This window comes from Oculina patagonica, chromosome 12, assembly GCF_052425735.1.
Source record: "Oculina patagonica isolate OP01 chromosome 12, crgOcupat, whole genome shotgun sequence".
NCBI lineage: Eukaryota > Metazoa > Cnidaria > Anthozoa > Scleractinia > Oculinidae > Oculina > Oculina patagonica.
In genome coordinates this window covers 22,721,321-22,739,624 of record NC_135769.1, presented here as the reverse complement: position 1 = coordinate 22,739,624, position 18,304 = coordinate 22,721,321, and the positions used below count along the sequence as shown (strand labels likewise).

The 18,304-nt window shown below is 39.1% G+C and overlaps 2 protein-coding genes across 7 annotated transcripts in view; both read left to right on the top strand.

Annotated features, from left to right (window-relative positions):
• The window catches only part of LOC144631558 (uncharacterized), a 102,878-nt gene that overhangs the window by 19,832 nt on the left and 64,742 nt on the right, over positions 1-18,304 (top strand). The window contains exons 1-2 of one of the 3 annotated variants that reach the window (XM_078490010.1): positions 12,186-12,200; positions 12,651-12,755. The exons of 1 other annotated variant lie outside the window; for it this stretch is intronic. The gene's annotated coding sequence lies outside the window, so the exon portion shown is untranslated. Of the gene's footprint in view, positions 1-12,185; positions 12,201-12,650; positions 12,756-18,304 lie in introns of those variants that run through there. One more of the 3 variants, XR_013566764.1, reaches the window with a different exon arrangement.
• The window catches only part of LOC144631556 (uncharacterized), a 71,574-nt gene continuing 68,965 nt past the window's right edge, over positions 15,696-18,304 (top strand). For 2 of the 4 annotated variants that reach the window (XM_078490007.1, XM_078490006.1), the window contains exons 1-2: positions 15,696-15,885; positions 16,194-16,293. In XM_078490007.1, the coding sequence (XP_078346133.1) occupies positions 15,785-15,885; positions 16,194-16,293 (201 nt within the window). In that variant the 5' untranslated portion in view covers positions 15,696-15,784. The remainder of the gene's footprint in view (positions 15,886-16,193; positions 16,294-18,304) is intronic. The other 2 variants (XM_078490008.1, XM_078490005.1) reach the window with 2 other exon arrangements.

Below are 18,304 nucleotides of genomic sequence, written 5' to 3'. Positions count from 1 at the left end.
GTGGACTCGTAACACAATGAAACTGGCTAAAACAAGCAACATCTATTTGTTGTTGAATATGCAAAAATCTCGATGATTTGGTAAGTGCAGAATGCAATATGGAACAATTGAAAGTATGATGTTTTATATATGTTCGTGTTTATTTGCTTTATTTTACTTTCGGAACAACTGTTCACAGGCTACTTGTACTCTTTCCCAGGTGTTCCTTACGCTAATCTTTGCAAACGTAACACGACACTTTTGTTCGTCTGTAACAAAATACTTTTGTCTTCCTTGAAAATGCGATAACATGAAACTTTTGTTTTTTGTTTGTTTTACGGCGGCATCGATGACATTTGTTTAATTTAATTAAGTTACGGTTTAGACTGCACGAAAGACGATTCTCAAAAACTAAAGAAACAAATCTAATCAAAAAACATCTTTTTCGACAGGTTTTTTAAAACGCAGTACAGCTAGGATATTTGTTTCCTGGTTATCAGGTGTTCACGCCGAAAATCCCGGTGCAAGTTTTTGCATACGTAATTACGAAAGCACTGTGAAAGTCTCAAAATCTAATTTAATTAATTTGCGGTTTTTACTTGGCGCCACGAAGTCTGCAGGAATCCTACCATAAACACGCAATACAAGCGATGTTCATGAGAGTTCCAGCAAAAAATGTAGACTAAACTGCGCATGAGTTTGGCGTAAAGAACGTTGCCCTAGAACGTCGAGTAGTACCACAAGGAGAGCAAAGGGTTTTCTGAAACAAATATATACGTTTGAGATCTTCATATGAAAGTAACGTAGATGTGCTCCAGGTTTTACCTAGGGGTACGGTCAGGTGCTCCCCACCCCCACCCCCTCCACAAGGAATAATTAATTAATTGATATTAATTAATTAATTGCTGATTAAAAGTTTACACCATAGTGCTTTAGCGCTTGAGGGGTTTAGGGGTTTATCACACGACTGCCCACCAAACCATCACAAAAGTGCATTCTGCACCAAAAACGTGTAATTCGTCAGAGCTATTTATTTTTATGACCGGTAAATTTTATACACACATATTTATATTTTTAAGAACAAGGACAGCCTTTCGATTCTAGAAGACACATATTTCGATAGAAACTTAGCTTCATTATCGTCAGTTCCTGAGTTAATTTAATTTACTGATATGATTTCAAGAGATAGATGGAAAAGGTCGGTTAATGCTTGAAAACGTTTAATACTTACGAATTGAGAAAGTGCAACTGTAACAAAAATGTTACAAAGAGAATGTGAAACTGACATGAATGTGTGATTTAAAATGGGTTGTTCCCAATTATGAGAGCATTCGCCTGTTGTTTAGTGATATTATTTTAGTTGTGTGTTGCCGCGACTGTTATATCACTTTCTTTAGTTTAATCTTTTGATCAGCGTAGTCCGCTTATTCTTTAATTGATGTAAAAACTCAGTCTCTATTTCTTAGATGGCCTCTAGCATTTGCCAACGTCTACTTGCTGAAGAATGGAGGTCTTACGCCGATGATCTTGATAAAGCACCACAAGTTGAAGGCATTTATACAATCGGCTTCTTGCACCCATATGGAAGTGTTCGACACATTTACGTTGGACACTCAAGCAACATCCACAAGCGGGTTCAGAATCATAAAAGTAAAGACAAGCTGATGCTTAATGAGTTTGTAAAACAACAATTCCGTCTAAATAATGGAAAAAATTTACGAATTAAATGGATGGAGGAGAACAATGGCGAATGTGTAAGAGGGGAATACCTTGATTGTATGTACTCAGAACTCGGTTATTGGCCAGTCTTTAATAAGTAATAAGGAACTTGAAACACGATGCAACTAAGTCGCGACAGTTTTTTTTCCAGGTCGTCAATGCCTATGCATGATTTTGAGCGGGACATGTTTATTTGCCAACGACCTTAATTATAAGTTGTGTTTTATTCACTTCCTATATTCAATAGGACGAATAAGGTTCACTTAAATGTACTACAGAGACTGCAACCTGTGTCAATTATGCTAGCATTGTTTTAGAAATTTTTGTATGGCAAATACATTTTGAGTAATGCTACGTTTTAGAAACAAAAAATTCTCTGAAAAATTAATTAACAACACTCTTTAGGTTGTAAGCATAAAAAAATGTTCTGGAGCCATTTAATCGAATACTCCACTGTAGAAAAATAAGAAAACACTGTAAGAAAAAAGATGGCGGCTGCACATTTTATCACAATACCTTGCGAACCTAACAGTTTTTTTTTACCGAAATTTGTCCCAGTTCTAACATTAACATTGTGTATGCTAAGTTTGAAGTTTTTAAAACTTTTATGTACGTTTTTATAAGTATCTAAAGGTTTTTCGTGTGCTAAAGGTTTTTCGTGTGCTAAGAACGTAACTATGGGAAAATGTACCAGTCGCCATCTTTTTGGAGGGTCCTGAAGGGGTAAAATGGGAACTGGGATTTGCCTATTTTTACTGGGATTTACCTATTTTTTCACTGGGAAAATGGGATTTAGGTCACTGGGACTGGGATTCGGAAACAAAAAATGGGAATGGGAAACGTGTCAGTATATGACTAAACCTTCATATTTTGTGCTCTTTAATGTTATGTTCTTAAAGGCCGGCACTGAATAGTTAAAACACTGAAAACTCTGAAACGAAAGGACCGCACTGCACGAGTTTTCATCATGTCTCGATCAATTTTCGTGTAAGTTAAGTTACTCAGCGGAACAGCTATGACTGAGCATCGGCACAAACATGACAAATGAAATATTTAAAAGAAGTGACAGCAAGTTGTTGACAGTCAGGGTAGTGGTTGGTACGGGATAAAAACTTGATAGCTTTAAAAATTCTATTATTCTCTACAAGACAAACCAACAAATGAAAAGTGATGTCCTCAACAATATTAGTGATAATAACTAGCAGAGCATGATTTTGGATAGTCCAGTCTTTGAACTATCCGGCTGCGACCCAGGTGCGAAAAGAAAGTCCAGGATAACTTGCATGCGCATGCTTTTAAAAAACAAATCAATAAAAAACGACAGAGACGTGTGGCATTTCTTACATGTAACGTGTGCGCTAGGGTAAAAATAGTTCACTAAAATAAAAAATTCAACTACCGGGTATGCAGCTAAAGCGCGCGATTGCAAGAAAAATTGTCCTTACCTTTGTCTAAAGCCGTAATTAAAATAATAGGTACTAAATTGTTGAATTTATCATCTGTGCGCGTGCGTGTCCAAAGGTGCTGTGGAATATGAATTATATGGTTTTGTTACCCCCCCCCCCCCTTTTTAGGGGGGGGGTGGGTGACGACGGATTTCTGAGCATGTGCATGCAAGTTATTCTGAACTCGCTCTTCCTGCACCTGGGTACAATCCCTATATAGGGCACCGAAGGGAAAGTTCAGGGAAGTGGACTTCATTTAGAACAATCAAAACAAGACAGATATAATGCGCTTGAGACCAGATTTTCCACGCACTGGGAATTTCACTGCTGGGACTGGGATTTAGACAAAAATTAGGCTGGGAAATGGGATTTGGGCAAAATTTGGGCTGGGAAATGGGATTTGGTACCCCCCCTTCAGGACCCTCTTTTTGCGTTCTGTGGATTGAAAGTGACCTTGCGTTAAGCCCGGGCCAAACGAGGATGAGAGTTGATGAGAGTCCAAACTCTCACTCACTCTCGTTTGGCATGTAACTCTCATGCACTCTCATCGACTTTGAACGTGCTCAAATTTTTCATAAGAGTGGATGATAGTTTGGTGAGCCTTCATTTTCGTTTGGCCAGAGTTAATGATAGTTGACGAGAGTTAACGAAAATTCTCATCAGAATCAACTCTTGTCAACTGTCATCCTCATTTGGCAAGTTGAAGACTTGATGAATTTTGTACAGTTCACAAATGAGAAGAATTTTTTCAGGGGAAATTAAATGGTTCGGCTAGCCCTATGTTACCTTTATCAGTATGGATTCTTAGACGCGTTCGGAAATGCAACAAATTTGTTCTTTCTTCTCAGAAAAATTTAATCCCGTCAAAAAGTTCAAAACACAATCTGTGGACAGTCAGTCAAACTGCTACAGCTGCTACAGTGGACTAGTACAGTAAGAACTGATGAAACGCATTGTTACTTCATTAACTAGACTTTCAATAAAGTCCTTCGTCTTTACTATGACGCGCCGGGATTATGACCTATCACGACTTGCGTCGCTCGTTTTCGCGATTTCGTCGCTCACTAGGCCGCTTCGCGGCCTAAACCTCGCTTCGCTCGCTTAATTTTCGTGAGTTCGACTTGCGACAAGTCTATATTAAACTTCATCTGAATATTCAGTCGACTTGCTTGCAAGCATGTTGGGTGTTTTCACCAAACAAAAGCACGATTTATTACGTTCTAAAAGCATTGCGCGCTGCAAAACAACAAGCTAAGCTTGCTGTTTGACGCAGCAAAACAGTTTCAGTCGACATCGATATACGGTGGCGTTTTCAGCCTGGTCAACTTCTTAGCAGGCCTTGCATACATTTGATCCTGCATTTCTCGGAAATGTCACACTCCAGGTAATTTCTGGGTGAGAAATTTTTTATATGGGATCCGAACGAGGAAGAAAAATTTTAAGAAAAAAATTTGCTTTAATTTTCACTTAAATCTTGACTTTCGCCTCGCCTTTTCGTTTATTATTATCGCTTCCCGTTCGAAGATTCCAAACATGCTTACAGTGTAAGCTAGTGTATACCTTATTATAGGAAATTAACGATACATGTTATTAACGCGAATTTCAAAAATTCGCGTTAATTTTATTGATGTAAACACGTTTGCTGCAAGCATTTAACCAGAACTTTTCTTAAATGCGCGTTAATTTTATTACGCGTAAATTGTGTTCGCGCTGTTAAAATGCTTCGTTATATTCCTATAATAAGGTAATCTGATAGCCCCTAGCAGCTGTTGTTGTATGCGGTACATATACCTAAACATTTTTCTCTCTAGGCTCGGAGTAGTCCCTCGTTTTTCTCACTCACCCTAAGAAAAGTTTGGTGTTTCAGATGTCTTCCTCAAAAACAGAAGATTGGGCGAGCGAAGTATTACACAGTCAAACCGGTACCTCGACCGAAAAAGCCTCTGCTTTTCTTGGATATAAAGAACAAATCTAACTGGAACCGAAGAGGCGACGAGCTTACTAAACCGGTTTGGTCACACGCCAGCGGAAATATCCTTGGAAAAAGGAAGTCAACCATCACGACGTTATTAACTGTCAATCTTAGTAAAAGTCTTAAGCTGTTAACCAATCAAATTTAAGCCTAGTCAGGAAGAGATTTCTTATTGGTCTATAAATTTAAGTTGACATAAAAAATTATGTGACGTAATGAAGATAATGAAAGATATTTGTTGCAAATGCGTCGGGGGCTTTAGTTGGGTTACACCCTTGGCTGAGGTAAGCGAATATTATTTCGTACCGTTATACGGCAGTTTTTTATTTGGGCAGGTAAACGTTCACGTTGAGACTGTTATCTGGATATATTTCAGCCCGTCTGAATCCCTTATGGGGAGTAAATGTACCGAAGAGCAAAAGCTTTGGTAAATTATCTGCCGGTTCACTAGCACGTGTACGAGCAAAATTTCAAACATGGCCACCTTTCTTGATGTAGGTGCGTCTTAGCTCGTATTATGCGAGTTGCCTGGCCTTCCTTAGTTTTCGGTGAAGAATTGTTAGAAAACTCATTAAATTAGTCTTTTTCTAGTCCTCTCCTGTTTGTTCGAAATGTGAGTTTTCTCAGTGACCTGTAAAAGTTTGGTAAACCTTTCGCCTGTAACACTGAACTATACAAATCGGGTGTAACGTCGATCAAATCACTGCCTTTCATGTCGACAGTTGTAACTTAACATTGAAGTCATCAATGTTACATCTTTAGTGCATTTATATGTCATTCTTTACTTTTCTTAATTTGTTGACAATAACTTATTGCAAAATCATTGTTGTCTCAACCTTTCCTTCGTAGGTTAGATCTAAGACGTAGGCCTCGTGGCTTTCACGCGGTATCAGTCTAAGCTGTTTGTTACCTTCCTAGAGAGGTAAGTCGGTAGAGATGCTTTTATTTTCAATTTCTTACTTCCGGGCTTACTCAATTGATTTTTTTTTTTTAGTTACATAAGTTTGAATCCGCTACTCGATGAAAAGCACAACAAAAACTTTGAAGAATATAATGTGTCGTTTTAAAAGGTATATTCGGTAAATATCGACATTCTCGAGTATTGCTGATCAAACATTGAAATTCACTAGTATTAATAAAATATGTCTTTCTTTGCAAACTATCCAAAACATACTTCTACTGAACTCGCAACATAAATGAAAATGGCCACGGAAGAAACGTTTTGAAAAACCCTTTTAACTGGAACGGGCCATGAAAGCATAACGGTGTTCTTTTAGGCCCATAAGTTGATATTTGAACCCTCAAACAACGTATTTCAGTTACTTCGAGTTGTCAGGCGACAAGAATTTGGCAAAATTTCGCTGTGACCACACGAATTTCTTTACTTAAGTTCGGCGCAAACCGGCTTATTACCGTTGTTAATTCCGCCTTTTTTATTTTTCAGATGGCATCCAATATTTGTCAACGTCTTCTCAATAAAGTGTGGAAATCCTACGCCAATGATCTTCGCGAAGCACCTCAAGTTGAAGGCATTTATACTATAGGCCTCGTGCGGGGAAATGATGTTCGCTACATCTACGTGGGGCACTCCAACGACATACGCAGGCGGCTACAAGAGCATAAGTCGCAAATTTTGGCGATTGATGAGTTTGTAAAACAGCAATTCGTTCTGAATAGAGGGCAAAATTTACGAATCAAATGGGTAGAGGAGCAAAATGGCCCATGTGTAGAAGGACAATACCTTGATTGTATGCATCAAAAACTCGGTTATTGGCCAGATTATAACAAAAAACATGGAAACACATGTAACTAAGTCTCGTTAAGAACACATGTGCTGTATGCTGCTTTTTTGATTACAAACATAGATCTGAGACTTAATAAACTGGTGACTTTTGTCCATTTTACATGACTTGTCTTCATTTAGTCTTACGTCCGCGTGAATTGCCTGACCGACAACCTTTCAATATTAAAACATTAGTTAATTTGTCCAAGTTTGTTTGCTTTCTATTTACTCATACTTTATGCAGCCCAATTGCTGAATGATCACTTTATTCTGTAGATGTAAAGTTCAGTTTTGGTGGGGGCTTAGTTTGTATGGGGCCTAGAAGCAAACCATATTTAATTTTCGGCAATCTATGGCTTGTATGATGATTTTCCATATAAGAATTTCTTCGAAGGAGTTTGTTAAAGACTGATTTTCATTCCCTCGGCAATGTTTTACAATCCTTTTACGTCAGCCGTTAGTCCTTTCATGCAGGTTTTACAAACTTAGTCAAAATCAGTAAAGCCTCGCTAACAACGAAGGTACTGGTTAATCAACGAAGCCACTCGTTCCAACTGTATCCACGAAATTTCATGTGCGCCTTTAGCTCAATACCTGAAAACACTCATTCGATGGGCGATTCGCAACTCGTCTGAAAAAAATAAAGTTGAAATGAAATGTAAACTTACGTTGATTCTTCTTTAATGCAACCTTGTTCCTGATAAAAAGCTTCTATTTATATGAAAACAAAACTAGGTATGTCATTCCGGGATGTATATAAATGAAATCAAAAATCTTTCTGTCGTTAGACTGTGTTCGACGCAACAACGAATTCATTATGAATACACGTTTCTAAGAAATCAAGCACTGTGACCATTTCCTAGAAAAAATAAGCAAGAACAGGGCATTCTGCCAAAAGCAGACAGGCGTGAAAGCAGATTAGTCTTACCCCCTGTTAAATGAATAGCAAAAGAAAAAGCTTAAATGTTTTCTTTTAATCAAAGTTTATCGTAACGCCTTTATGAGGTGCTAACTTTTACAAAGTAACTGTGGACACTTGTAAAGTTTAGAGAGAAAAAAATAACTCTAAATTCTTTACTTTTGTCGTGCGAAACATGTACAATGTTTATCCAAAATCTATAAACTAAATAAGAAAAATTATGTCATTCCAAAAATATGTGCTTAGCCAGCACTTGCGGTATCTTGGGGAAAAGTCCCTTCTTTTGTGACGTAAAAATGCTATGAAATTATAACAACAGAAATGTTCAAATTGACAGTTTATAAAAGGGAAATATCCCATTCTTTGTTTATATCTATAAAAGTCAGGAAAATCCCTTTGCTGATCAAACAATCAGAGTTTAGAACCGACGTTTCCTTATTGGCCAGAAAGTCGAGGTAAACTCAAATAAACATGACGTCGTGGGGTCTATATAAGTCGGAAGCCATAAGCGCGAAATTCAAATCTGTGAGAAGACATTCTGTTCTCGAGATCTTATCACTGGAATCACTGAAATCTTGATTTCAAAGAGGTGAGTTAGTTTCTTGATTCCACTTAATCCTTCGTGATGATAATTACCCTAGTGAAGTCCTAGTCGTGAATCACAGGGTACGGTTAATGAAATAATTCGGTAACAACGGAGAGGTTCTGGTTTACTGACGAAGCCAACCGTTCGAAAGGACGAATGATGCGCGAGTTGGCCAGCCGGAGCCTATTTTTGCGGGCCGCAAGCTTTGTGTGCCAGCCACCGTTTTCTCACATTATTTCCAACGTTCTTTGGTCGTTTTCATCCTTTCTCCTTTAAAAAAATCGAAGTTTATTTTCTAACGCGCTGTTAACTCTGTAAACTGTAGGCGATTCGGCCTAATGTATTTCGATTTCGTGATGGCTTACAAGTGCAAGTGCAGGTGGCCGTTGTCAAATATCTGGGTTCAGGTTCCCTTGCGATCTAGTGAAAGAATTAATTTTAATTTACTTGACTCCGAGTCGTTATATTCTTATACTTGAAACGGGGAACTAGATGTGTACCGACCGTTATCTGCTAACCATTTGCATTAATCAAAATGTAGTCATGGTGTGTAAGCAGCCCCGGGGGCTATTCAAGCCAAAAACTGATTTTCTCGAGCGCTGCCAAATTGAATGCGCAGAATCATTCGGGGATTAAGATACTACATGTGTCGCAATTGGTTGAAAACCCAATTTAGGTTACCTCTATGGCGACATTCTAGTTTATCTCGAGTGTGAAAGATTGGGATGATTCGATAAACGTTTTTCCTTCTTCCTCACCCTTGTGAACTCAAACTCAACTTTGTTTGGGGAATGTTCTTAAGAGATGGTAACGGGGTTTTTTTTTTGTGAGCCACGAAAAAGCATTTTCTGCTGTATTATGTGTACGTGAGATGTGAAAAAAAGTGTTCGGCCTTTAACCAACGTGATTTTACCATAATATTTATCAGTCAAGCTTTTACTTCTGCGACAAAACTATCATGATTTTGAATTATCCACTCTTTAAAAGGGGCAGGAAGGGGTAAAATGGGAACTGGGATGTGACCAAATTTTCACTGGGAAAATGAATCACAAACAAAAAAAAAGGGACTGGGATTTAGAGAAATTAGAGAAACAATAGGCTGGGAAATGGGATTTGGGCAAAATTTGGGATGGGAAATGGGGATTTACAACCCCTAATCAAGGCCCTTAATATTTAAATCATGATAGCAGGAAAGATCACACTTCTTACCTCCAACCAACTCTTACCTCCACCCTTACAATGAAATTTATGAACTTCTTTTGTATTTTTTTTTCGGGGACACGCCTACCTGATGAAAATATCATGTACAAATAAAGATTTACAATGTAATGACGTCCTTCCTTTATTTTTCAACAGATGCCTCGTAATATTTGTAACAAGCTGATAAATAAAGAGTGGCAACCGTACAGGGATGCCTTTAAGATCCCTCCCGTGCGAGGGACTTATGTCCTGGGAGAAAAGCGATCACGAGCAAGGGCCACTGTGAACCGCGCACGGCCAAGGAAGAGGACACCTGGGAACGAGGCAGTAAGGGCCATTACTGATTTGCTCAACCAGTACCTGTACCTTGGGCAGTCGATCAATGTCTATAACAGAATTAAGAACCATAAGTACGGTGCTCAGAAGGTCGATGCCTTTTTTAGGCAGAATCTTAAAAGAAATGGTGGAAAGAACCTTTTCTTCAAATGGATCAGCAATCCATTTCACAAGACTAACGAGCAGGCGTACATCAAATGCTTTAGGGAACGTGGTTTCGCGCTGAGGTACAACGTCTATCGTGGAAATAATAAGGTCCATCGTAAGAGGAAATGAATGTTCAGTTGGCACATTTATATAAGTTGCTCCAATGTTAGCCAAGCAAGTGTTCTAGAACTGCTTTGTAAGTTGTTTTCTATTTAAAACATTTGGTTACATGTTGGAACTGACATTTGTAAGATGAGACTAAGTTGTGAAAAATAAACCTACTGGCCATTGACGATAATCTTGTTGCTTTTCTGTTTTCTAAGTAGTTCACTGAAGCGTTTCCAGTCGAAGTGTGAACGTTAACTTTGTTCCCGCAAGCAGAGCGTGGAATGGATTCAGTTTTTAAAATAACTATTGCTAATTAAGGGCTCAGAAGCTCACATAGTAAAACCAATTTTATGAGGAAACTGAAGACTAGCCTTGGTCACAGGCTGCCCCAGCTCACAATATGAGGAGTCCCAATTAACACACCACTGGAAAGTCGTACAGTTCGGATCTCGAACCGAATATTATGACATTTCGACGAAAAACAACTTTCCTCTATTCATTGTTGTCTCGTCTGTTGTTGTGTCGTTTCTCAGGCCGATCCGAATCCTTTTTTAAAAGGTTTAAAAGTAAAAGCGAGTTCTTAGTAGTGGAAACTCGAAAAGCCACAACTTTCGCGTATTCAAGCAATTATTATGATAATTATTAAAACTGCTCTCATCATTGGCGCGAGCTTGGGCCGCATGCATGTGATTTTTGTTTGACTGTTCTCATAACAAGCGAAGACAGACTTTATGAATAAATGACTTCGGTGTTCATTTTTTTTATGCAGATAAGACATGGGCGAATATTACAACTTCCTATTAGTCAGCTACTTCAGCACTGTGCCCTGTACTCGCTATCTGTAGCTGTGCTCGCGCAAGTTTACCCAAATGGACCCCGAATGAACCACCGCCATTTTCGATGCCATTGAAATTATGAAAATTGTATGGTGAAGCGAAATCTTATCGCATTGCTGTAAGTTGTGCTACTAGAAGTCTGTTTAATTACCTTTAGCAGTTTCACAGTGATCTATTTCGTTTACACACGCTCTGCACAAAATATAATACCGAAACTCTCGTAAGTAAACAAAAAACAAGGCGTGGCTGACTAGGGGGTCCCTTCCCTCTCTGCAGAAAAACTTAGATCTGGTCAATAAATTTAAAACACTGGCAATCTGTAGACAATCAGTCAGACTACTCCATTGGACAAGTACCTGAGTAAGAATTGAAACGCATTGTAACTCCATTTATACAATGACAGACTTTCCTCGCAAGCTTGTTGAGTATTTTTCATCAAACCAAAGAATTCGCGTTAGCTTGCTGCCTGACGCAACATAACTGTTTCGACATCGATACAGTGGCTTTCTCAGTCAACTTCTTATCGCGTTTCTCGGAAATTTCACACTCCAGTTATTTTCCGGGTGGGCAATCTTTTATAGGGGATTGCAAGGACTGAGGACCAAAAAAATAGTGATACTTTTTCTTATACGCTTTAATTTTCACCCAAATTTTTTTCACCTAAACATGTATGAAAGGTTCTTTCGCTCGCGATCTTCTAGGCTCCGAGTAGTCCCTCGTTTTTCTAACTGACCCTAAGAAAGGTGAAGTGTTTTAGATGTCTTCCTCCAAAACTAAGGATTGGGCGAGGGAAGTATACCACAGTGAAACTTCGGACAGAGCGAGCCTCCGCTTTAAGATGTATAGAGCAATCTAACAACAGAAGAGAGGTTGAGCTGTCTAAAACTTTGGCCACGCGCCAGCGAAAACGTCAATACTATGATAGGACCCCGATAAGCCTAACTTCCGTTTTCGTTGGAAAAAGGGGGTCATCCAACACGACGCAATTACCTGTCAATCTAAGTAAACGTCTTAAGCTTTTAACCAATCAAATTTAAGCCTAATCAACAAGAATTTTTTTATTGGCCCCTAAATTTAAGCCGACATTAAAATATTCTGTGACGCAATGAAGGTAGTAATAGGTATTTGATGCAAACGCGCAGGTTCACTCGGGTTACACCCTTGGCTGAGGTAAGTTGAAATTATTTCGAAACGCTATGGGGTTTTTATTCGGAAAGGAAACGACCACGTTAAACATAAATCTTCGCATATTTTAGCCTGTCTGGATCCCTTATCGGAAGAGAATGCATCGAAAAGCACCAGCCGCACAGTTCCTTTGATAAATTGTCCATTAACTAGCACGCCACTGGCACGTGTACGAGCAAAATTTCATGCCACCGTTCTTGATGTAGATGCGTCTTATTGCGAGTTGCTGGCCTTTCTTTCGAAGGAGAATTATTAGAAATTTTATTAGATCAGACTTTTTCCAGTCCTTTCCTGTTTGAGTTTTTTTCAGTGTCATGTAAAAGTTTGCTTAACCGTTTGTCGATATCACTAAACTATACAAATCGGGTATAACTTCGATCAAATCACTGCATTTTATGTCAGTGGATTCTTTACTTGGCTTTTCTTTTATTTCAGTTCACAAGAACCATCGCAAAGTAATTGTTGAGAATTGTGAAGAGGCCTCGTGACTTTTATTTTGTCAGAACAGGACTAAATTTACTGTTCCCCCTTCTTAGCGAGGTGAGTCAGTAACGATGCCAAATTGACCACTTTAGTTTTATCCGGTGCAGATCGGCACATTACAGTTATTAATATGGACGTTTTTTATCCCTCAGATGGCCAATATTTGTCAACGTCTACTTGATAAAGTTTGGAGATCCTACGCAAATGATCTTGATAAAGCACCACAGGATGAAGGCATTTATACCATAGGCCACGTTCGGGGGAATGATGTTCCCTACATCTACGTGGGGCACTCTAAAAACATCCGCAGACGGCTACAAGAGCATAAGTCGCAAAATTTGGCGATCGATGAGTTTGTAAAGGAACAGTTTAGGCTAAATAGCGGGCAAAATTTACGAATCAAATGGGTAGAGGAGAAAAATGGCGAATGTGTAGAAGGAGAATACCTTGACTGTATGCATAAAAAACTCGGTTATTGGCCAGAGTATAACAAAAAACATGGAAACAAATGTCAGTAAGTCTTACCAAGTACTTAAAGAGGTGTAGCTGCGATAGTAATTAAATGTTTGTCAGCTATTCATTGTAATTCTTTTTGCAAGGTTAGACTTGAGATTAATAAACTCGTAATCTTTATCCATTGCAGATGACTGTATTCATTCAGTTTTACGAAAATATTGGTCAGACAAAACTTGGCAGCCCGGGGGGGGGACTCCCATATGAAACGGACGGGGATGCTCGTCGGAAATTTTGAAAAGAACCCCTAAAAGAGACCAATCTGGGTGTGGCTCAAGCCTTTCTTGACCCCTAAAAGATACCAAAAAACTAAGAATGGAGTTTATATTTGTATATTTCTTCGTGTGTAACCCTAAACGAGACCATTATGGCTAAAAATATTGGCGTTTTGGGCGTTTTTTCCCGGAACACCCTAAGCGAGACCAAAAGTCCGAAATTTACACCCCTAAGCGAGACGACGAGCATCCCCGTCACTTTCATATGCGAGTCCCCCCCCCCGGGCTTGGCAGTTCATTCGTCTTTTGATTGCTACCTAGTTAGACATAAGTTAAATTTTAACTTCAACACTAGCCTGCGAACAGGCTTTCCGGAGATTTCCGAAGAGCGCTTGGACGGCGCGAAGCGCCGACGACGAGGTGCGAAGCGCCGAGAAAGAAAGCCTGCACGCATCTCTCAGGATATCGAGTGTTCGCGTCCAAATTTTGGACGCAATGTACTGATTGGTGGATTTTAATTATTTGTGACATTGTCGATGTTTCCGGTAGAGACAAAAATCAAAATAGAACGTGTCTGGTTTCAATTGCTCGTTCTTGAGAACGGCGTTAGCGACTGCTTGCCAATTTTTCGAGGCGATATTCTTCGCGAGAAGGATATTCTCACTTACATCTGGTGTTCGAACATTTGTTTTTCCACTGGGCCACAAGATCAGAATTTTTACTCGGGTCGATCGCAGATCAGGGTCGATTATATCCTCAATATTTGGAAGTGCGTCTTCATTCTCGTGAATCGCGACGGCCGGTGCTTGAGGTCCTTGAAATTGCATTCCCAGTGATTTTCGAGCACTGGCTCCGACTCTGGGTCTGTGAACTGCATCTTCGGAACTTGGCCGTTGGCTGTCAGAAGAAACTTTCTGTAATTTTTAGCTCGCTGGCGACCGACCATTATTTGTTTTCCTTAGTTTAAATTGAATTTCCGGCGTGCGGTTTAAATGCTTTTGTTTAAATGTGACAATTGACAAGCTAAGCAATCTGCGGGGTGTTCGTGGGCGGCATTTGCGATTCTCAGAGATGCGTGCAGGCATTCCCCTCCATTTTTGCCCCGCCGGCAGCGCGCTCTCCAGAAAGCCTGTTCGCAGGCTACTTCAACACTACCTCTTTTACCTGGTCTGGTCAATAATTTCTATTCCGGATATTGATTTGTGAAGGGGTCATACATTAAAAGCGGTTTAGGTGTTAATCAGAAATCATATTTACTGCTGCAAGATTAATTTTCCTTGTAAGAACTTTTTTCTCTGCGCCGAGGAAGGAGTAGGCTCGATTTCCAGCCGTTTTGTGAGCCCGCGTTCCTTGCCACACACCGTTGGGAGGAGGATGACGCACCGGACTCCCAGAACGGCTGGAAATCGAGCCTAGGGAAGGAGTTTTGTTGAAGAGTTTTCACTCCCTCAGCAATTTTCTATAATGGGTTGGCCGTTCCTTAGTTTTGACTCCAGGTTTTAGCGCAGAGTAAAAATACAACTGGCCTGGCTATTAAACAACGGAGGAACTGGTTTACTGACACGCCATTCAAGCCTTAAGCTCGATCACAATTATTCGAAGGGCGATTCGCAACTCGCCTGAAAAAAATGAAAATGCAATCACGTTTATTCTTCCTCTATTTGACCTTGATCCTGATAAAGGCATCTTCTACTTGTGTGAAAACAAAACAAGTTGTTCGAGAACAAATATTGGTCGGGCAGCTTGACCTCTCTATGGCTGTTATTCGCTCATGTAAATTAAATCAGAAATAAATCTGAAGAAAGCACCGCAAATGCACAAGCTGGGTCTTAACATCGAGTTCAGCTTCAAGGAAAAACATATATGAGTACATGAGTAAATCAACCACTGTGACCATTTCCTAGAAAAATAAGCAAGAATAGGGCACTCTGCCAAAAGCACACAGGCATGAATGCAAATTCACTCTAAAAAGGGAGTCCGGCTCACTGCCAAACATAGTAACAAAGTCAGTCGGTGTTCACTTCGAAAAAAGAACGTGAAACATAAACTGTATTATTCGAAAATAACTACATGTACTATGTTACAGAAATTGTATCATACCAAAAATGTGCCAAGCCAGCACTTGTAGTTTCTGACGGAAAATTCAATTCTACTGTCGCAAAAGAATTCATATAGAAACAACCTAAAGATATTGCATCATGAAACAGCAAAAAACGCAAATTAGCATTTTTAAGGGAAATATCCCTACTAATTGAAACTGTCAGAGGTAGGGAAATAACCCTTTTCTGATTGGCCAATCAGATTTTAAATGGGGCTTTTTTTTATTGGTTAGAAAGACGGGGTAAACTTCCAGGCGTGATGTCATGGGGTCTATATCAACTCGGGAGCCAGAAGCGCGAAATTCAAATCAGCGAGAAGACATTCTGTTTACAAGATCAGTGGAACAGTGATTTAGAGAGGTGAGTTTGTTTCTTGATTTAAATCTATACTTCGTTTGTTCAGTAGAACACCTTATTTTATCGACAGGACCAAATCACTATCAGTTTTTAAGCTTGATACGTACACTGAATTGCGTGTCGCGAGCGATCTATATTACTGTAGCTATATAGTCGCATCTTGTCTGTTGATGAAATAATTTGATAGCAGGGTGAATAACAAAGACATCTGGATTGCTTGATAGAACGTGTTCACAACTGTTATAGGTTTTAAAAGAAATGTTCTCTTTTTCTTAACTACTTGGTTGTATTATTAAACCTTTTCTTCATAGGAGAAAGTTAGAGATTGCTCGAGTGACTTTCACAGCAGAATCCAAAAGCTTCCAAACAGATCTAGCTAGGTTGACCATTACCTTAAATCTTCTTAGCAAGGTAAGTCCGTAACGATGCTTTTATTATTAGAACAGATTACTTTTACATGCATGTAAAATCATGTTGGGATCTAGTTTTGTATTGGATATCGATCTTGGTGCCTTTTGATATCAATTTAGCGGCTGTCCAAAGCCTAAACTTGGTTCTCGGCTGCCGAAATGGGTCAGTTAATTTGGGCGGGAATGCTATTTTAATAAGCAATTTCTTACATTAGTCTCGATAAAGTGAAGTGGTGACAAAATCAATTTCGATCGAGCAAGCTCGTTAACTTAGCAAGGCAACAAGATGCAGCAGTACTGAGCCATAAAAGGCAGCCTGATTCCTGTGATAAAATGTTGTCAGTCAAGGCCTCTTGACTGACAACACAATGAAACTTGGACACAAAGTCTCGCATTTACCATTCGACACCCCTTTTTAGACACAACTGGAATAAATCTAACTATGAAACTGACTATGTTATCAGAGTCACGAGCTTGATTTGATAAATTCTAATCTTCAAGTTAGAGCAGCAACAGAGACACGATATCTATCTAGACAAACTTTGGAGACAGTTTGGAGGGGCTTTATATTTGAGTCGAGAATCTAACAAATCAAATTTACTGCTCTTTCTTTCCAAGATCAACTTTCCTTGCAATGTAATGTTTTTGTCCAAAAGAGTTTTGTCGAAGATTCTACAATGTTTCGGCTAGTCGATAGTTTTATGGCAGGGTCTAGCTGCTAAAAATAACGGAGACGAAGCCAAGCGTTTGTCAATCTCATCTCCATCACGGAATCTCAATCTTTTAGCTTAAAACTTGATCTTAATCATTATTTTGAAGGGAGATTCACAACACTTCCTCCTCAAGAAATATGAAACTGAACTGCAATCATGTAAACTTACATTTATTCTTCCTCCATGACACTTGATCGTGATTAATGCTCCTTCTGCTTGTGTGGAAACGCAACAAGTTTGTTCGAATGTAAATACTGCACATTCAGCTCGCTCTGTTTGCCGTATGTTATTCACTAAACTGAAATAAAAATGTAGATAAACATGGCATGTGTTGTTGGATAGATATATCTTGAGTTCTACTCAGTGAAAAGATCAATATGAAAAGATCAGTGAAAAGATCAATATGAATAAATTAAACATTTCTAGGAATTCAAGTATTGTGACCATTTCCTAGAAAAAAAGGCAAGAACAGGGCATTCTGCCAGAATTAAGCCGCAGGCATGAATGCAATGCAGTCTATCAATGACATGTTACTATTTTATTAAAAATGAGTGGCAAATAAAATATTTGCTTTAGAGGCATTTTCTAAAGCTGTTAATCTCAGGCACGATAAAGCTCACCCTTCTTAGCCATGTAATATCAGTTGTTTTTTATTGGTCAGAATTTTTATGGACATGGTGATGTATAAAATGCAACAATATACATGTAATGTAGAAACAAACACTTTGGACAAGTTCAAACACAGCTTAACCCTTTTGAGCCCATATAGCTCATGTACGTTTCCATGCTTTACAACAAACCCGTAAATTTATTTGGGCGGGAAAAGTCAATTCAATTGGAGAACTGTAATATTTGTATTGGAACTGGCCGCGCTCTCTTAATTGTAGATCGATCTCAGTTTTTCTAGCTGTCCATAAGAAAAACCTTCGTTCTTGATAGAATGAGTTGATTTGGGCAGGAATATTAAATGTTGAGGCTATGAAGCCGTGTTATATCACATTGTTAAGAGGGGCCTGAAGGGGTAAAATGGGAACTGAAATTTGAGCAAAATGTCACTGGGAAAATGGAACTTTGTGATTGAGACTGGAAATCACAAACAAATAAACAATAGAACTCGGACTGGGATTTAGAAAATTGGGAAAACAATAGCTGGGAAGGGGGATTTGGGCAAAATTTGGGCCGTGAAATTGGTTTTTATACCCCCCCCCCCCCCCTCCCCCTTCAGAGCTATCTTCGGTTGAATTCATCTTGAAAAAGCAGACGGACCGCGAAAACCACCAGTTACAATTGATTGACAAG